Raw genomic sequence first — 13,933 nt, forward strand, 5'->3', positions numbered from 1 at the left:
CAAACATGAACAAAGTGGCGTTGTTTTGCCATACCGCACAACACCACATTTGGCAAAAAGTAAACACAATATCAGTACATTCACAGACCAGCTGTCATTCATAGTAGTGCAGATTTGTGTTCCTTTTACAGCTGCAGAACATGGGTACCATGTAGCCACTGAGTCAACTATGAACTCCTCTGTATGCCAGTGTATTTTATGTGAGGCCATGTCACAGCATCAAATGTACAACAGAATGGCTGAAAAGGAAACAATCAAGGTATTTGAATGGCCAAGTCAATGTCCAGGCTTGAAGGTTGTTCTGCAAGCTATTACATGATGGGGTGTTCCTAGTTTTTCACATGACTGAATACGATGTAATCGCTGTACTTAAGAAAATGCTTTTTAAACTTTCAGGGTTTTTCTTTTGAGTGTAAGTTCAATTTTTGGCCACTGGGGAAAAAATGACAGAAAGGCTGACTGTTACACATATCAGTTTCTTTAATACATCTGTGGAATCCCCCACACCATGACCGTCCCTTGACATTTGACTAACAAGCCACAGAGTGAGTGGTGGATCACATTCGCTATGTTGGAGTAATATGTCTAGGTAAAAACATAATGATTGAGGGGGACACTCCTCATCAGTGAGTGGTGCATTGTGAGAGGTTCAGGTTGTATTACATGATTAATTTAGTTCAGCCTGGAACAGTATAGCTTGAAAATGTTACTTCCAACTGCAAGAATTTATATATATATATATATATATATATATATATATATATATATATATATATATATATATATATATATATATATATATATATATATTTCCGGCCTGAAATGACACAGTGCCTGATTTGTTGTGATTACTGGAAAGCATAATTTGAAGCAAGTGAGCTTATTTTTAACACTAATTAAACTGTGTTTAACTCACAGAAGTCTTATGTAGACTACTGTATTTATTTACGACTGTACATTAACACAAAAATAAATCCATCACCAAGATCAATCCATCACCTGATGAGAAGCACATTGTCAGTCAGTTGTGTCACTTATTCCCCTAGCAGGCTGAACATGTTATATTGATAACTATAAGGTTTCACTATGACACTCTGATAATCTTATATAATCATTCTCACTGTCTTCACTTTTTAATATAATTAGTGGAACATGTAGTAGTTCTGTCTCATTTTTTTTCATCTTATTTGTGTGGCTACACAGTTAATTAATCAGCATATGAATTCTGTAAGTATGAAATTTGTAGACAACACATGGACTTTATGATTTTAATTTCTTCCAATTTGCTTACTGTTTATTAGTTTTAACAGCTTTTAGACCAGTGGTTAATAGATTGAGACAACAAACTGCAGATTCACAAAAAAATAAAATACTAATACCAATATTTCTGTCCAAAGAGTAAACACGTTACAGATTTTGAAAGTATGAAATTACACACTAATACACACAAAAATGTGCAAACCTGTTTTTGTTTGCATTTCCTTTACTTGGTCAAGCTTGTCAATCTAGTTGAGACACAACACTTCCTGTAGCAAACTGCTCATTTTAAAAAGGCATGTTACTGATTTAGTTCAATTATTCATTGACAGTACTTGTTTGGTTTTTAAAAATCTATGGCAACCTTTTTTCAACCTAGGAGAGGAAACTGCACCTACTCGGGGCTATAGAAAAAGCTTTTGTTTGAGGGCCACTCTCCAAAAATGGTGACTTTTTAAACAAGCCGTATATATGAGACAGCCTCACAGAGGTGGGACCAAGTCATTGTTTTGCAAGTCTCAAGTCAAGTCTCAAGTAATGTCAGGCAAGTCAGAGTCGAGTCTCAAGTCACTGGTGTAAAAGTCCGAGTCAAGTCACAAGTCTGAAATTTTGAATTTCAAGTCCTTTCGAGTCTTAAAAAAAAAACAAACAAAAAAATAATGTTGCAGTTATGCTAAATGTAAATATTAGACCATGTAATTTTTAAATCTGTGTTTTTCTCAACACATGACAAAATAGTGAACTTAGAAAATATACACAAATTGTGAAATTGCACCTCTTTAAAATGCAGCTCAATTAAACCTAGCTCCAAGAATAATTTTCACCGACAGTTCTGAGATAAGCTGCATGTTATTCTTGGATGCGGTTGTAGGACCAGCTTTAAAATCGCATGACAAAAATATCATACACATTAAAAAAAACTGTATCACCAACGTAGCCTGGACAACATTTGCTAGTTAGATGAAGTCAGCTATCTCATCGTAGCATATTTATATGCATATTTATAATCATACGGTTCTTGGAGTGAGTGCATACACTCATGAAGTTTAGTAACTTCAGGTCACTGCAACAAGCCCAGGTACAGTTTACCGACGGATGGGTACAGGACCTTGAAATGCACCGTGTAGAACGAAAGACCATCGTACGTATCATAAGTTTACCAGTCTCACAAATTGTCGTCATAAATACACATTCCTTAACCGTTTATTAATAGGACCTTTGAGCTCAACGGTAATTAATTAGTAGTGGAAATAATTTCTGGTACCCATCACAGAAATGTAGCAGTGACAATAATACTGTATGCTGTAATCGTACTGGGCAATTAGTGATACAAAAAACCTGTTTTATCCTGTGAATAAAAGTATATGTTTTTGTCAATGTACCATAATAACAGAAGCGAAACGCAATATCGTGTCAGGACAATTCACTATTTATGCACAATAAATAAAGGAGCATAGCGTGACAATTTCTGTTCAGCGCCAGACTTGCTTGTAACCTATATCACCAATTATGTTAAGAAAAATGACGTATTAACTACTAAAAAACACTGACCTTCGTGTAAATGCTTGGAGCCAGTGTTGGGAAGGTTACTTTTAAAATGTATTCCATTACAGAATACAGAATACATGCCCCAAAATGTATTCTGTAACGTATTCCGTTACGTTACTCAATGACAGTAACGTATTCTGAATACTTTGGATTACTTAATATATTATCATGCTTTTTACAACAACGTGAATGTACTATTGCTGTGTGATTTATTATTATTACTGAAGGTCCACGACTCCGAACTGTAGTAAAGGGACCTCTGACTAATGCGGCGGGGTCCCTGTCGGCTTGTAGCCGAAAACTAGCTTTACTTTGTTGTCTGGGTCAACTTTTCTTGCGAGAGACAGAGAGAGGCGTTGAAAGGCTGCTCCAACAGAACTTATTGTTTTCGGAGGAAAACACGAACACGGTGTACAGTCGAGTCTTAATAGCTTACTTACAACTGGGCTCGTCAGGCACTCTTCTTGGCTGAAGTGGTTATTATTATATTTACATGCTTCCAGCTCCCGTTTTTCCTCGATGACAACTCGTACCTTTCCACTCCCCTTTTTCTCCCTCCTCGCGCTCACAGACCCATAACGTGTATGGCAGTCCATTCTCCCTGCAACACGGACTACACTGCCCATGATGCTACATTCTTTAGAGCTATGCTTGTAGCATTCTGCCTGTTAGCTTAGCACAACAACAACGACAACAACAACGAAAAGGCGCTCTCTCACCCAGGAAACACACAGTCGCAGAGAGAGAGAGCGTCGCCCTGTAACCATGGCAACCGTAACGCTGCCGCCTGGAACAACAGAACGTAGCTGTCAAACAAAACCCAAACAGTCCTGACCCGCGACAATATGAAACAGGAAAGTACCGCAGTGTAATCCATTTATTTCAACAAAGTAACTGTATTCTGAATACCACCTTTTTAAACGGTAACTGTAACGGAATACAGTTACTCATATTTTGTATTTTAAATACGTAATGGCGGTACATGTATTCCGTTACTCCCCAACACTGCTTGGAGCAGACTAACCTGTGAGCTGGAGTGTTCTGGGACGTTATATTTGATCTTTGAATGGCTGCAATCCAGGCCATCCGTTGCGTCCTTGTTACTTCGGAAACATGGCTTGAACAATTTCTCTTCAACGACGTAATCCGATAACAACCGATCTCTTTACCCGTCGGCTTCCCGTGGCTGTCATGCGACCGGCTATTGCAGTTAATAATACAACGGCTTCTTGACATTTTTGTGTTTCTTTTTATCGCTGTATAACTGATTTTAATTGAAAGCCTGCGTGCGCTAGTACCGCTTGCCACGAGTTCCCAGAATCCTTTGCGGTTCTACCCGTGAATGACGTCACATTTTCAATCTCTATATAATATGCATGTTAAATTTTATATTTGGGGTAAAATATCAAGTCTTTTCAAGTAAACCGGTTCAAGTCCAATTCAAGTCCCAAGTCATTGGTGTAAAAGTCCAAGTCAAGTCACAAGTCTTAGAACATTTTTTCAAGTCAAGTCTAAAGTCATAAAATTAATGACTCGAGTCTGACTCGAGTCCAAGTCATGTGACTCGAGTCCACACCTCTGCAGCCTCATTATGGAAAACTAAATATACTCTTTTTGTTCACATTATATTTTGTGCCCCTGACTATCTATTTAAAACCTATCTAAGGTCACAACTCAAACTCACACTTTCTAAAGTTTGGTCTCTGTGTAATCTTGGATTAGACTTCAGTAATCAAGGGATTAATCTTAAAAGTACTTTGGCTTTCTGTTGCATTTTGTCAAGAGGATATGAAACATGAATAGGGGTGATTTGTCTATTGGCGGCCTGAAGTCAGGATGATCACTGTTGAAGGGTGGAGCCAGTAGCCATCTGATGCCCTGCTATGCTGAAAAGTCCCTTGAGTGTCAGCAGACCCAGACGGAGATTATGTCTCCTTGAGACTCGCCAAGATTCTCTACTCTCACGACTCTCTTATCAGAGAAGGGCACTTCAACTGTTGTCTAGGAGTATAGAAAGTAATTGGGCAGCACAAACAGGACATTGACTAGACCAGTGAGTGTTCTCTTGTGTTCCACTTCTCTTAGCAACAATGCCTGAATTTTCAAGCAAATGTAGCATACACTTTTTTCATGAAGACATTCTTCAAGTTTCACAAAAAAAACCCCACAATTTGCGCATTTAGTATCAGAAAATTAACTTAAGGAGTGTTTTCGTGTGTGTTTGTATGTAATTTGCAGGCTTGTGGAGGCAGGGAGTGGCAGTGTTCAAAGCTTGTCCTTGTCTGACAGTCACCTGGCAGAGCTGGATGGAGACACCCTGCGTTTATTTGGACTTGGAGCCCTGGAGGCCCTGGAGAGGGGCTGGGGTGTTCAGACTGCTGGTGCTGTCACTGTAATAACCTTCCGCTACATCAACTTTGATGCCATAGTACCAACACTGCCACGAATAAGAGTCAAGTTCCCAAATCTGTCGGTGAGGCCATGTTATATTATTAGCTGTGCAGCTGTGATGACTTAATTAATTAATTAATCAGGAAGGAATACGGAAGGAAGGAAGGAAGGAAGGAATACGCTCAATGCATTTTTTATTTACCTTACTCACCAAAGTTCCATGACATGACACCAAAAGACGGTCTTGGCTAGTGGCTATTTGCCAGATCATAGTACATAGTTATTGTCCCTGAACCTTTAGTTAATTTCTCTTATTACGTAATGTATCTTGTAGAGCGCCACATTAACCCAATATACAATAGACAAATAAATTTAATAGTCAGTGGTAGGGCTCATAATTTATACTTATAGCTGCCTCACAGGTATATTGTTGAGGCAGTGTAAATTAAGGCAGTATAAAAAAATCACATCATTTAATATTTTAATATATTGTATATATCTTTTAAACCCTTTTTGCCAAAGGCCAATCTTTTAAGTCCTAGTTGAATTTAGTGAGTTATTGATATAAACAACTACTTATTGCTTTAACACGTACCAACTTTTGTTTCTTTTCGGTAGCATATGATATTCCTGGAAACCAACATCAGCCGTCTGCCGCAGCTGGCAGCCCTGGCTCAGGTGAGGCGCCTAGACCAGCTGACCATACACCCAGACGGCAACCCAGTGGTCAGTTTGACTCTTTGGCGCTCCTTTGTCATCTATCGTCTTCACCACTTCAACCTGCAGAGGATAAATGGCCAGGAGGTGAGGATTAGCTTGGTCTGTTAACACATTCCTGGTGCTTATAGATAGTGAGATATTTTGGCAAAAGCCCCCTGACAACATGGTCCATGGAATCCCTCGGACACATGCATCCCTCCACCATGATAAGGTGGCGATTCACAGAGGGGCAATTAATTAATTAAAACATGTCAAACCATTAATTTACTGTTGCCAGCCCTAAATGAATTCAATTCAATTCAATTCAATTTTATTTATATAGCGCCAAATCACAACAAAAGTCGCCTCAAGGTGCTTCATAGATACAATTATAAATTATAGGTCTGTGTCTCCTGGAATGCTGTACCTGAGGATATTGCCTCTACATTAGATCCCATTTTAGACTTGATTTGATAAATGACCTTTATCAAAGGTCTTGTCTCTGTGTTAGCTGCCACTTTCATGTCTTATCCTATCTTGCATCTGTTAAATGGTATCAAACCTTTTTGCTAAGCCGAAGCCATGAATAAAGTTGTAAATCTTCATTTCGTATTGGGAAATACATGAAAAAGCTTGTCACTGAAATATATTGTGCTGTGTGTATGTATGTGCTTTGTGTATTCACCTTAGGTGACCATGAACGACGTTATCGCTGCAGAACGTGTATTTGGAACACTGGGCCATATAGCAGCCACCGAAACTCCACGTTGCCGGCTCCTTCTGCTGCTTGAGGAGTCCAGGTGAGAACTTGATTCCAGATGTTTAACCATAACATAGCATTAACTACAGATTAATGGCAGGTGTGTGCTGTGTCTTGGACCATGTAGATTGTTTGTTTAAGTATGTCAAAAATGTGTGGATCCTTAAATGTGTGTCAGATGTAGGCTTCTGTACATGTGTGTACATGCCTGTGCATAGCGTTTTGTGGGTATATGAGTGTGAGTAACAGTGAGACAGAGCCTGGCACTGAGGAGCCAGGGGAATTAGACTATGTGTCTCAGGATAAGGGTGGGTACTTGGCATTTAGACACAAACATTCCTTTCTCTCCCCAGCCAAAAAACTCTTGAGGTCTGTCTCTCAGGGTCAATTAAAAAACATCCTAACAAGGAAAATAAATCTGCTTGTCATGCACAAGACTACTTTGGCCAGATTTCTTGTAAAGACATTTTTTGAACTCAGTGATATCTACCTGGATAATAAATAAATTAAGGATTATATACTTCCCAGATAATTGAATACCTCTTGCCTGTAACAGGTTTTACCCCATGTTGGCATCAGAACTGCCTTAATTTTTGATTGCACAGATCACAAAGGAAACATTCCTCATAGATTTTAGTTATATTGACAGGAAACATTTATTGAAAAAGATTGAAAAAAAAAAGATTGAAAAAGATTGAAAATCTCTACTGGATCTGGTTCTACTGGATTGAGATCTGGTGACTGTGTAAGTTATTTGAGTACAGTGAGCTCATTGTCATCTTCAAGAAACCAGTTTGACACGATTTGAGCTTTGTGACACTATCCTGCTGGAAACAGCCATCAGGAGATGGGCACACTAATGCACGTTGAATAAAATGTAAACAAATTTATTTTAAACAACCTAGAACTCAATTTCAACTGCCTTTGTATCCTTTGTATCTCACCTCTGCTTCATGGAGTCTGTTATGAATATATAACACACAACAGCCCAAGGCCAAAGATTAATTTCATATCAGTGCAGAAATCTTACTCACTGTTATCCGCATGCAGGATCTTGAATAATTTGTATCCATCTGACTCACTTATTTTAAAAAAAATCTGAAAACTGCTGTAGATTGTTTCTCACATAAAATGTGGTTTTAGTTTCCCAGCATGAATAATAATAAAAAAGAAATTACTGGAAACAGGGATTATGAGTGAGCAAACAGTATTAAAAGATGGTAAATTAATGCTGAGCTCTTGTTATGCCTATTTTGTTTAGAAGAGTTACCTTAAACACTAGTGAGGAATTAAGTTCCTGCATGGTCAGTAAGTTTAGGCATTCTGCGCATTTCAGGATTTGTCCCCACTGGGATTCTGTCACTGCAGCGTCTCCTCGATGCAGAGTTATGGATGGCTGCATAACTCTGCATCAGTGCCTTTATCAGTAAGATGTTTTGATGGGTTTCTTTGCAAAATGATTTTAAAAGTTATGGACTGATTTGACCTGCAAGATATGGCAAAAAAATCATGTGCATCACATTTTGCAAAAAATAAATAGCTAATAGAAATACTAAAAATTATTGTACATAATTTTTTATGTAGTCAGATATGCCTCTGGATCCAGGGACTCAATTCATGCAGCATTTGTAGCCGTGGCAAAGGTATGCATTCAGACTGCGTTTATCTGTGCGCCACAGGCGTTCTAGTAAAAAAACCCAAAAAACCCACATCATCCTACACTATGGAATTTATGATCTCATTATAATAAACACTTTCAGTTTATCACACTTTGTTTTGCATCATAAGGAGCTGACACTGGAAACACATGTGATGCTGTTTATATTGCATATATTAGCTATCTGATTTTTCTGTGCACACGAGCTCCTCTAAAATTTGGCATTGAGTCAGTCTATAGTCATCGCTTACTTATCTAATCATTTAATTGCCTTAATTTCATACAAAATCTGTGCTTCTTGTCTTTCCTGTAATAGATGTGAATAGTCCTTTAATGGACCAGAACAGAGATTGCTATCACCAATCAATAATATATATTTTTTTCATTTATAAAATCATTTATAAAATGCTAATGTCCTCTCTCTGTCCCTTGCTTCTCCTTCTCATATAACATGTGTTATACCTGCATTAAGCATATTTCATACTTCCTCTCAGTATAAAGTTACATGTGCAAGATTCAGTAGTGTGTATTCTCTGCTTTCAACAACTGTTCATTTTCACTCATTTGTAGTGTGTGACAGTTGTATTTGTGTTTGTATGCGTTTATAATGGTTGTAATATCCTCGTGGCCATTTCTTGAAAAAGAGAGTTATAATGTCATTTATCTGGATAAGTAATAAAGATAATAGAATATCGTAATAAAGTATAGAGTATAGTAATATAAAGTATAAAATATAGTAATAAAGAACTGATGCACTGTGAACAAGCTGAGAGAGAGAATGGCCCATTTATTGATCTATCTACCTTTAATCAGTTAGGTTAAGTTAAGTTACCTCCCCCACCCACACCTGTCAGGGTTCTTTAACTTCAGTCTGAGTGGTGAAGACATCAAAGGGAAACTAATGCTGTAACTGGGCATGCTTGCTATATTGCTTAAGGTCTCTGATGGACAAAATACAACTAAATTCCTCAGCATTAAACAGATGCCATCTGCATTGTGTTTGTAAAATTCAGGCTGAAACTGTGGGATCATATATCAAACCCAAGGTGTTGTTTCAAGTTTTTTTTTTAAATTTTTTATCAGATCTAACTTCCACGTATCTGTATTATTGTGTTAGTCATTATAATGTGTGAATGACACACACTGATGTGTTTTGGCATACACATGCATTCACACACTCTACAAACTGTCTTATCTTAAAAGGAATGTTTGCCTCCAGCTTCCTCTGAAAAGACAGTTTCAGCATCCTGGCACTGACCTGTGGTACATGTTGGTGCAGTAGTGTATCACATGACATTTACTTTTGATAGACAGCAACATTTGATGTAGTTTATGTTAGAGCGCTGTACTGCTTTAATAAGTGTATTGTACTTCTCTGTGTTAAAGACATTAAAATATTCATGGAAATAGTTCAAAAAGACTATTAACATTTTACATATTGTTTGCCTGTTTTCTTGGATTTAATCCATTATGGTGTTTTTTTGTTCAAAGTATCTGAGTGTTACTGACCTTTCTGAACTGTCAGTGTTTGTTTAAATGCTGTCATTTCTGACGACTTCTTAAGTGAGCCCTTTCCCTTATTTCTCAAGAAACTGTTTTCACAGTATTAAGTTGAGATAGTGCCATTTGATGGATACAAAAACATGCCTTTATTATAGTGGTGCCACTCACTTGCAGCCACTGTTTCTCCCCAGGTGTCTTTGTGTTTTTTCAGTCTATATCTGACTTACTCTTCTTTCTTGTCTTTCTTCACCCTGAAGGAAGCGGCAGTTGCAGTTCCTGTTGGAGGGGCGTGGCCGGCGGGCAGGACTCAGTCCAGAGGAGCTGCGTGATAATGGGAAACTCCTGGGAGAAGGCCTGAGCAGAGCGTTGTTTAACTATCCAAGCAGAGACTGCAGTGCAGAGAGCCCTGAGGTTAGTTCTTATTTATAGTGCTGACTGTACTTCATCTTCAAAAGAAGGTTAAGAGAAAATACAAACAATGACTTGAACAGGAGTCAGCTTCTGGTGTCATTCATACAAATAACACACAGGTCATTAATGCACCATCGAACAGGAATCAGTATTTGAGTTGTTGTTATATTTTGTCAGTTTGTGAGACTACAGGTGTCAACACTGCAAGAAAAGTCTAGTCCCAAAGGACTGACAGAATCAGTCCTTTCTAATTCATGCAGGACTACTGTACTGTGAAACTTGTATCTTGATCTGCAGTCATTTATATTCAGAGAACAAAGCAGGCCTCTGTTGCAACAGTTATGGCATTGATTAAGTCAGATAAAGCAGGAGTGAGCAGTATGGGTGAGATGGACTGAAAGTTGGTTTTCAACTATTATAGCAATAAAAGATATTGTGCATGCTGTTTTATCATCATCATTGCTAAAGGTTTCACTAACAAGTGCAACTAATACCACCAGTGTTGCTTTGCAGAAACTTTGCATTGGATGGCATAGCTTATAAAACACACATTATAAGCCGAAGAAAAAACAGCAATTTCTGAAATCTTAAAATTACTTTCCTCAACCAGATACAGTTAACATGGTTCCACTTGGGATTACTTAATATTACTCAAATTTCTATTTTCTCTTAAATTCAGCAACAATAAATACAGTGAACTTGGGATAACAGCACATTGGAGAAGCCTAAGCCTCTAGCTACTGTAGCCTCTTAGTAACTGGCACTTGCACTAATGCAGTTTCATCCTGCTTTATTTGGGTGCAATTTAAACTCCTTTTACTGAGGACAGAGTGGAGCATCTGACATGTTTGTGCAGATCAGGCACCAGTACCTGTTTTGGCATGACAGTACTCTTGCTTTTCTGCCCCATGTTCAGGTCACCTCTTTCACCTCTCTTTTAAAGTTAGATAAAGGCTTTTTACCCAATTTCATTATAACATCAACGCCAGCATTGACTTTATAATTTAGTTGTATGTTTAACAAAAGCGTACTGCGATATGTAAGACCTCTGTTTCCACTAATCTAAGACACTCCTATCATTTCTGTTTGAAAAACAAATGTATTTATAAGATAGAAAAATGAACAAACCAAATGTATTAGAATTTGTAACGCAAACATGCAAATTATGTTGTTCTGTTCACAGTCTATACGTATGTTTAAATAAGTATGGAAATCATTTGAATGTTGACTCAAGAAACAGCTTAGTGGAATAGAGGAATGGGAGTAAACTATCATCTTAACATCTCCAACAGTGAAGCATGGCATGCTCAATGAAGAAAGATCTTTATTACACACAGTGTAGGGTAGACCGTAAAATGAAGAGAGAGAGTGAGAGTGACTTGCAGGAAATACTCTGAAGTCGACTCAAACACAGGGCACAGCAGAGAGAAGCATAGCCTTCGGCATATTAGTTGTCTGCTCAACCACAGTGCTGTGAAAAAGAATTTGCCCTCTTAGTGATTTTTTCCTTTTTTGAAAATTTGTCACAATTACATGTTTCAGATCATTATGCACATTTTAATGTTAGACAAAGATGATTCCAGAAAATATAAAGTGCACTTTTACGAGATGATTTCATTTATTGAGGGGAAAAAAGTTATCCAAACCTACCTACCTCCATGTGAAAAAAAAACTGTGGAGGAATTTTTGCCAACTCGTCTTTGCAGAATTGTTTCAATTCAACCACATTGAAGGGTTTTCAAGCATGAGTGGCCTGTTTAAGTTCATGTCAAAGTGTGTCAGTAGGATTTAAGTGTGGACTGTGATTCAGGCACTCCAAAACCTTAAATTTGTTTTTGAATTCGTTTTTTGAGCCAAACAGTTTTTGAGCAATAGCTTTTTTCGGCCAGGTAAATTTTGATAACTTTAACTTTGTTTTTCTAGACTTCCCATCTTTTATTAACGTGTCTTACAGGATAATATGTCGTTAGCTGTCCTTGAAACAAAGCTTAGTAGATGTTGGGTGTTGCAGCAGTAGAAAGTGTCAAGAAAGCTTTTTGCACCAGAGATCATTAGAATTGATCCGATCCGAATAGTGCAAATTTTCCTTGTGAACTAAGAATCTAAGGTTTCACTTTTGCACTATGATTGTATTATGGGTGTGTTTAATAAAGACATGTAGGATTATTACTGTCTGTGTGTTATTATCTGAAGTTTGTGTACTTATTATATTTTTCAGCCCATTGTGAGCAGTTCATAGAGAAAATAGACAATCTCAATGGTTTCACATGTTCCCATGCCATAGAAAAACAGAATCAACAACAATGAGCTCTCTTTCCTTTCACAGGAGGGCAGTGTGGAGTCGTCAGAGCGTGCTACTATGGTAGAGCAGTACCTACAGGAGTTGGTCCAAAGTGCATCAGACACCAACCTGAAGGGCGAGGCTTTACACAAGCTCTGGCCTTCCATGTTTGCAGAGATGGTGAGAGACTGTGTCTTGGAGATGAGGGACCAAGCGACCTTCCGCCAAGCCAGCCTGGCAAAGCTCTCTGAGACCAAGTGAAAAGGACCAAAGGTTCACTGTTAGGCAACATACATGCACACGTGGACAGAGCTTTCTTGGGCATCTTCGTCCTTTAATTTCAAAATGGATAACACATAATCCCTTTATCAGTTTTAATGCATTTGGAAACACAAGGGTGTATTTCCTTAGTCTGTTGGAAGCTTCTGCTTGAAATGTACGTAGACTATTTTATAGGTGTCTGAAGAAATTGTCTGAATGTAGATTTTTCACTAAAAACCCACAGTTTGAGTCTTCAGAGCTTGAAGGTAAATAATACTTGAAGAATGTTAAAGAGACTTAGTGACTCAATGTGCATTGTTGCCCCTAGGGAGCATTGTCTGCACTTTAAAAGCCATCTGAATGACCCTTCTACACCATTAATATCATCAGCTGAAAATGACCAGTGTCTCTTTTCTTGAGACTAGAATGATTTTTCTGTCTTAAAGCCTGTCTCATCCATTGCTCTCTCATTTCTTCCTGCGGGGCATAAATGCAAGGGCACAAACAAGGACAAGGTCTTTTCTTTGTTTACCACTGATTTTCTGTATTGTGCTTAGTATTAAACAATTCTGCATTAACACTGAGATTGTCTGCATAGTATGCCTAATTATTTTTCTGATAAATGTTTCTACTGCAGTGAAGGGGCTAGGTCATCCAGTTAGATCATTTCTTAAAATATGCCATTCTCACTTTGAAAGTCAGTCACAAGCCATTGGTATTTCAGAAGGCGGAGGCTCTACATTCATGCTAGGAGGTCCAAAAACTAGGAAGGTAGTGTGAACTAAGACTGGAATGTCCCCGAAGGTGTAGAGGCTTCACCTGTTTCCCACCACCTGCTCTTTAACCCTACAAAAAATGCTTAACCCTTATTTAATCTGACAGTCAGCAGGGAATGGCACCAAGCCAGAGGAGTAACACCACGAGTGTCAAACAGCCCCACACAAGCTGATGGGTCGTGTTGTCATATGTCATCCACCTCACTGGAGATCAGTGCCTTTCTTGGGGCATTTGACTTGAAGAAGGCAAGAACATCCGTGCCCGGTGGCTATTTCCTGGTAAAAAAAAGTAATGTGAGTGACATTCATATTTACTTTTCTCCCACAACAATCTTCTGCCCATGCTACAGAGTATAGTTCAGCATCTGTTCTGATAGAGCAGTTAAATC

At 38.2% G+C, this 13,933-nt stretch overlaps 1 protein-coding gene across 2 annotated transcripts in view; it reads left to right on the plus strand.

The window, feature by feature from the left end:
• Window positions 1-13,354, plus strand: part of lrrc49 (leucine rich repeat containing 49) — a 33,328-nt gene extending 19,974 nt beyond the window's left edge. For both annotated transcript variants that reach the window (XM_086258135.1, XM_086258197.1), the window contains exons 15-19: window positions 5,044-5,278; window positions 5,815-6,000; window positions 6,586-6,695; window positions 10,073-10,226; window positions 12,553-13,354. In XM_086258135.1, the coding sequence (XP_086114261.1) occupies window positions 5,044-5,278; window positions 5,815-6,000; window positions 6,586-6,695; window positions 10,073-10,226; window positions 12,553-12,768 (901 nt within the window). In that variant the 3' untranslated portion in view covers window positions 12,769-13,354. The remainder of the gene's footprint in view (window positions 1-5,043; window positions 5,279-5,814; window positions 6,001-6,585; window positions 6,696-10,072; window positions 10,227-12,552) is intronic.
• Window positions 13,355-13,933: the final 579 nt, after the last annotated feature.

Source organism: Aulonocara sp. 'chitande type north' Nkhata Bay, linkage group LG1, assembly GCF_057382095.1.
Source record: "Aulonocara sp. 'chitande type north' Nkhata Bay isolate Kocher_YH1m ecotype deep benthic linkage group LG1, A_spYH_male_GT1.1, whole genome shotgun sequence".
Classification (NCBI taxonomy): domain Eukaryota; kingdom Metazoa; phylum Chordata; class Actinopteri; order Cichliformes; family Cichlidae; genus Aulonocara; species Aulonocara sp. 'chitande type north' Nkhata Bay.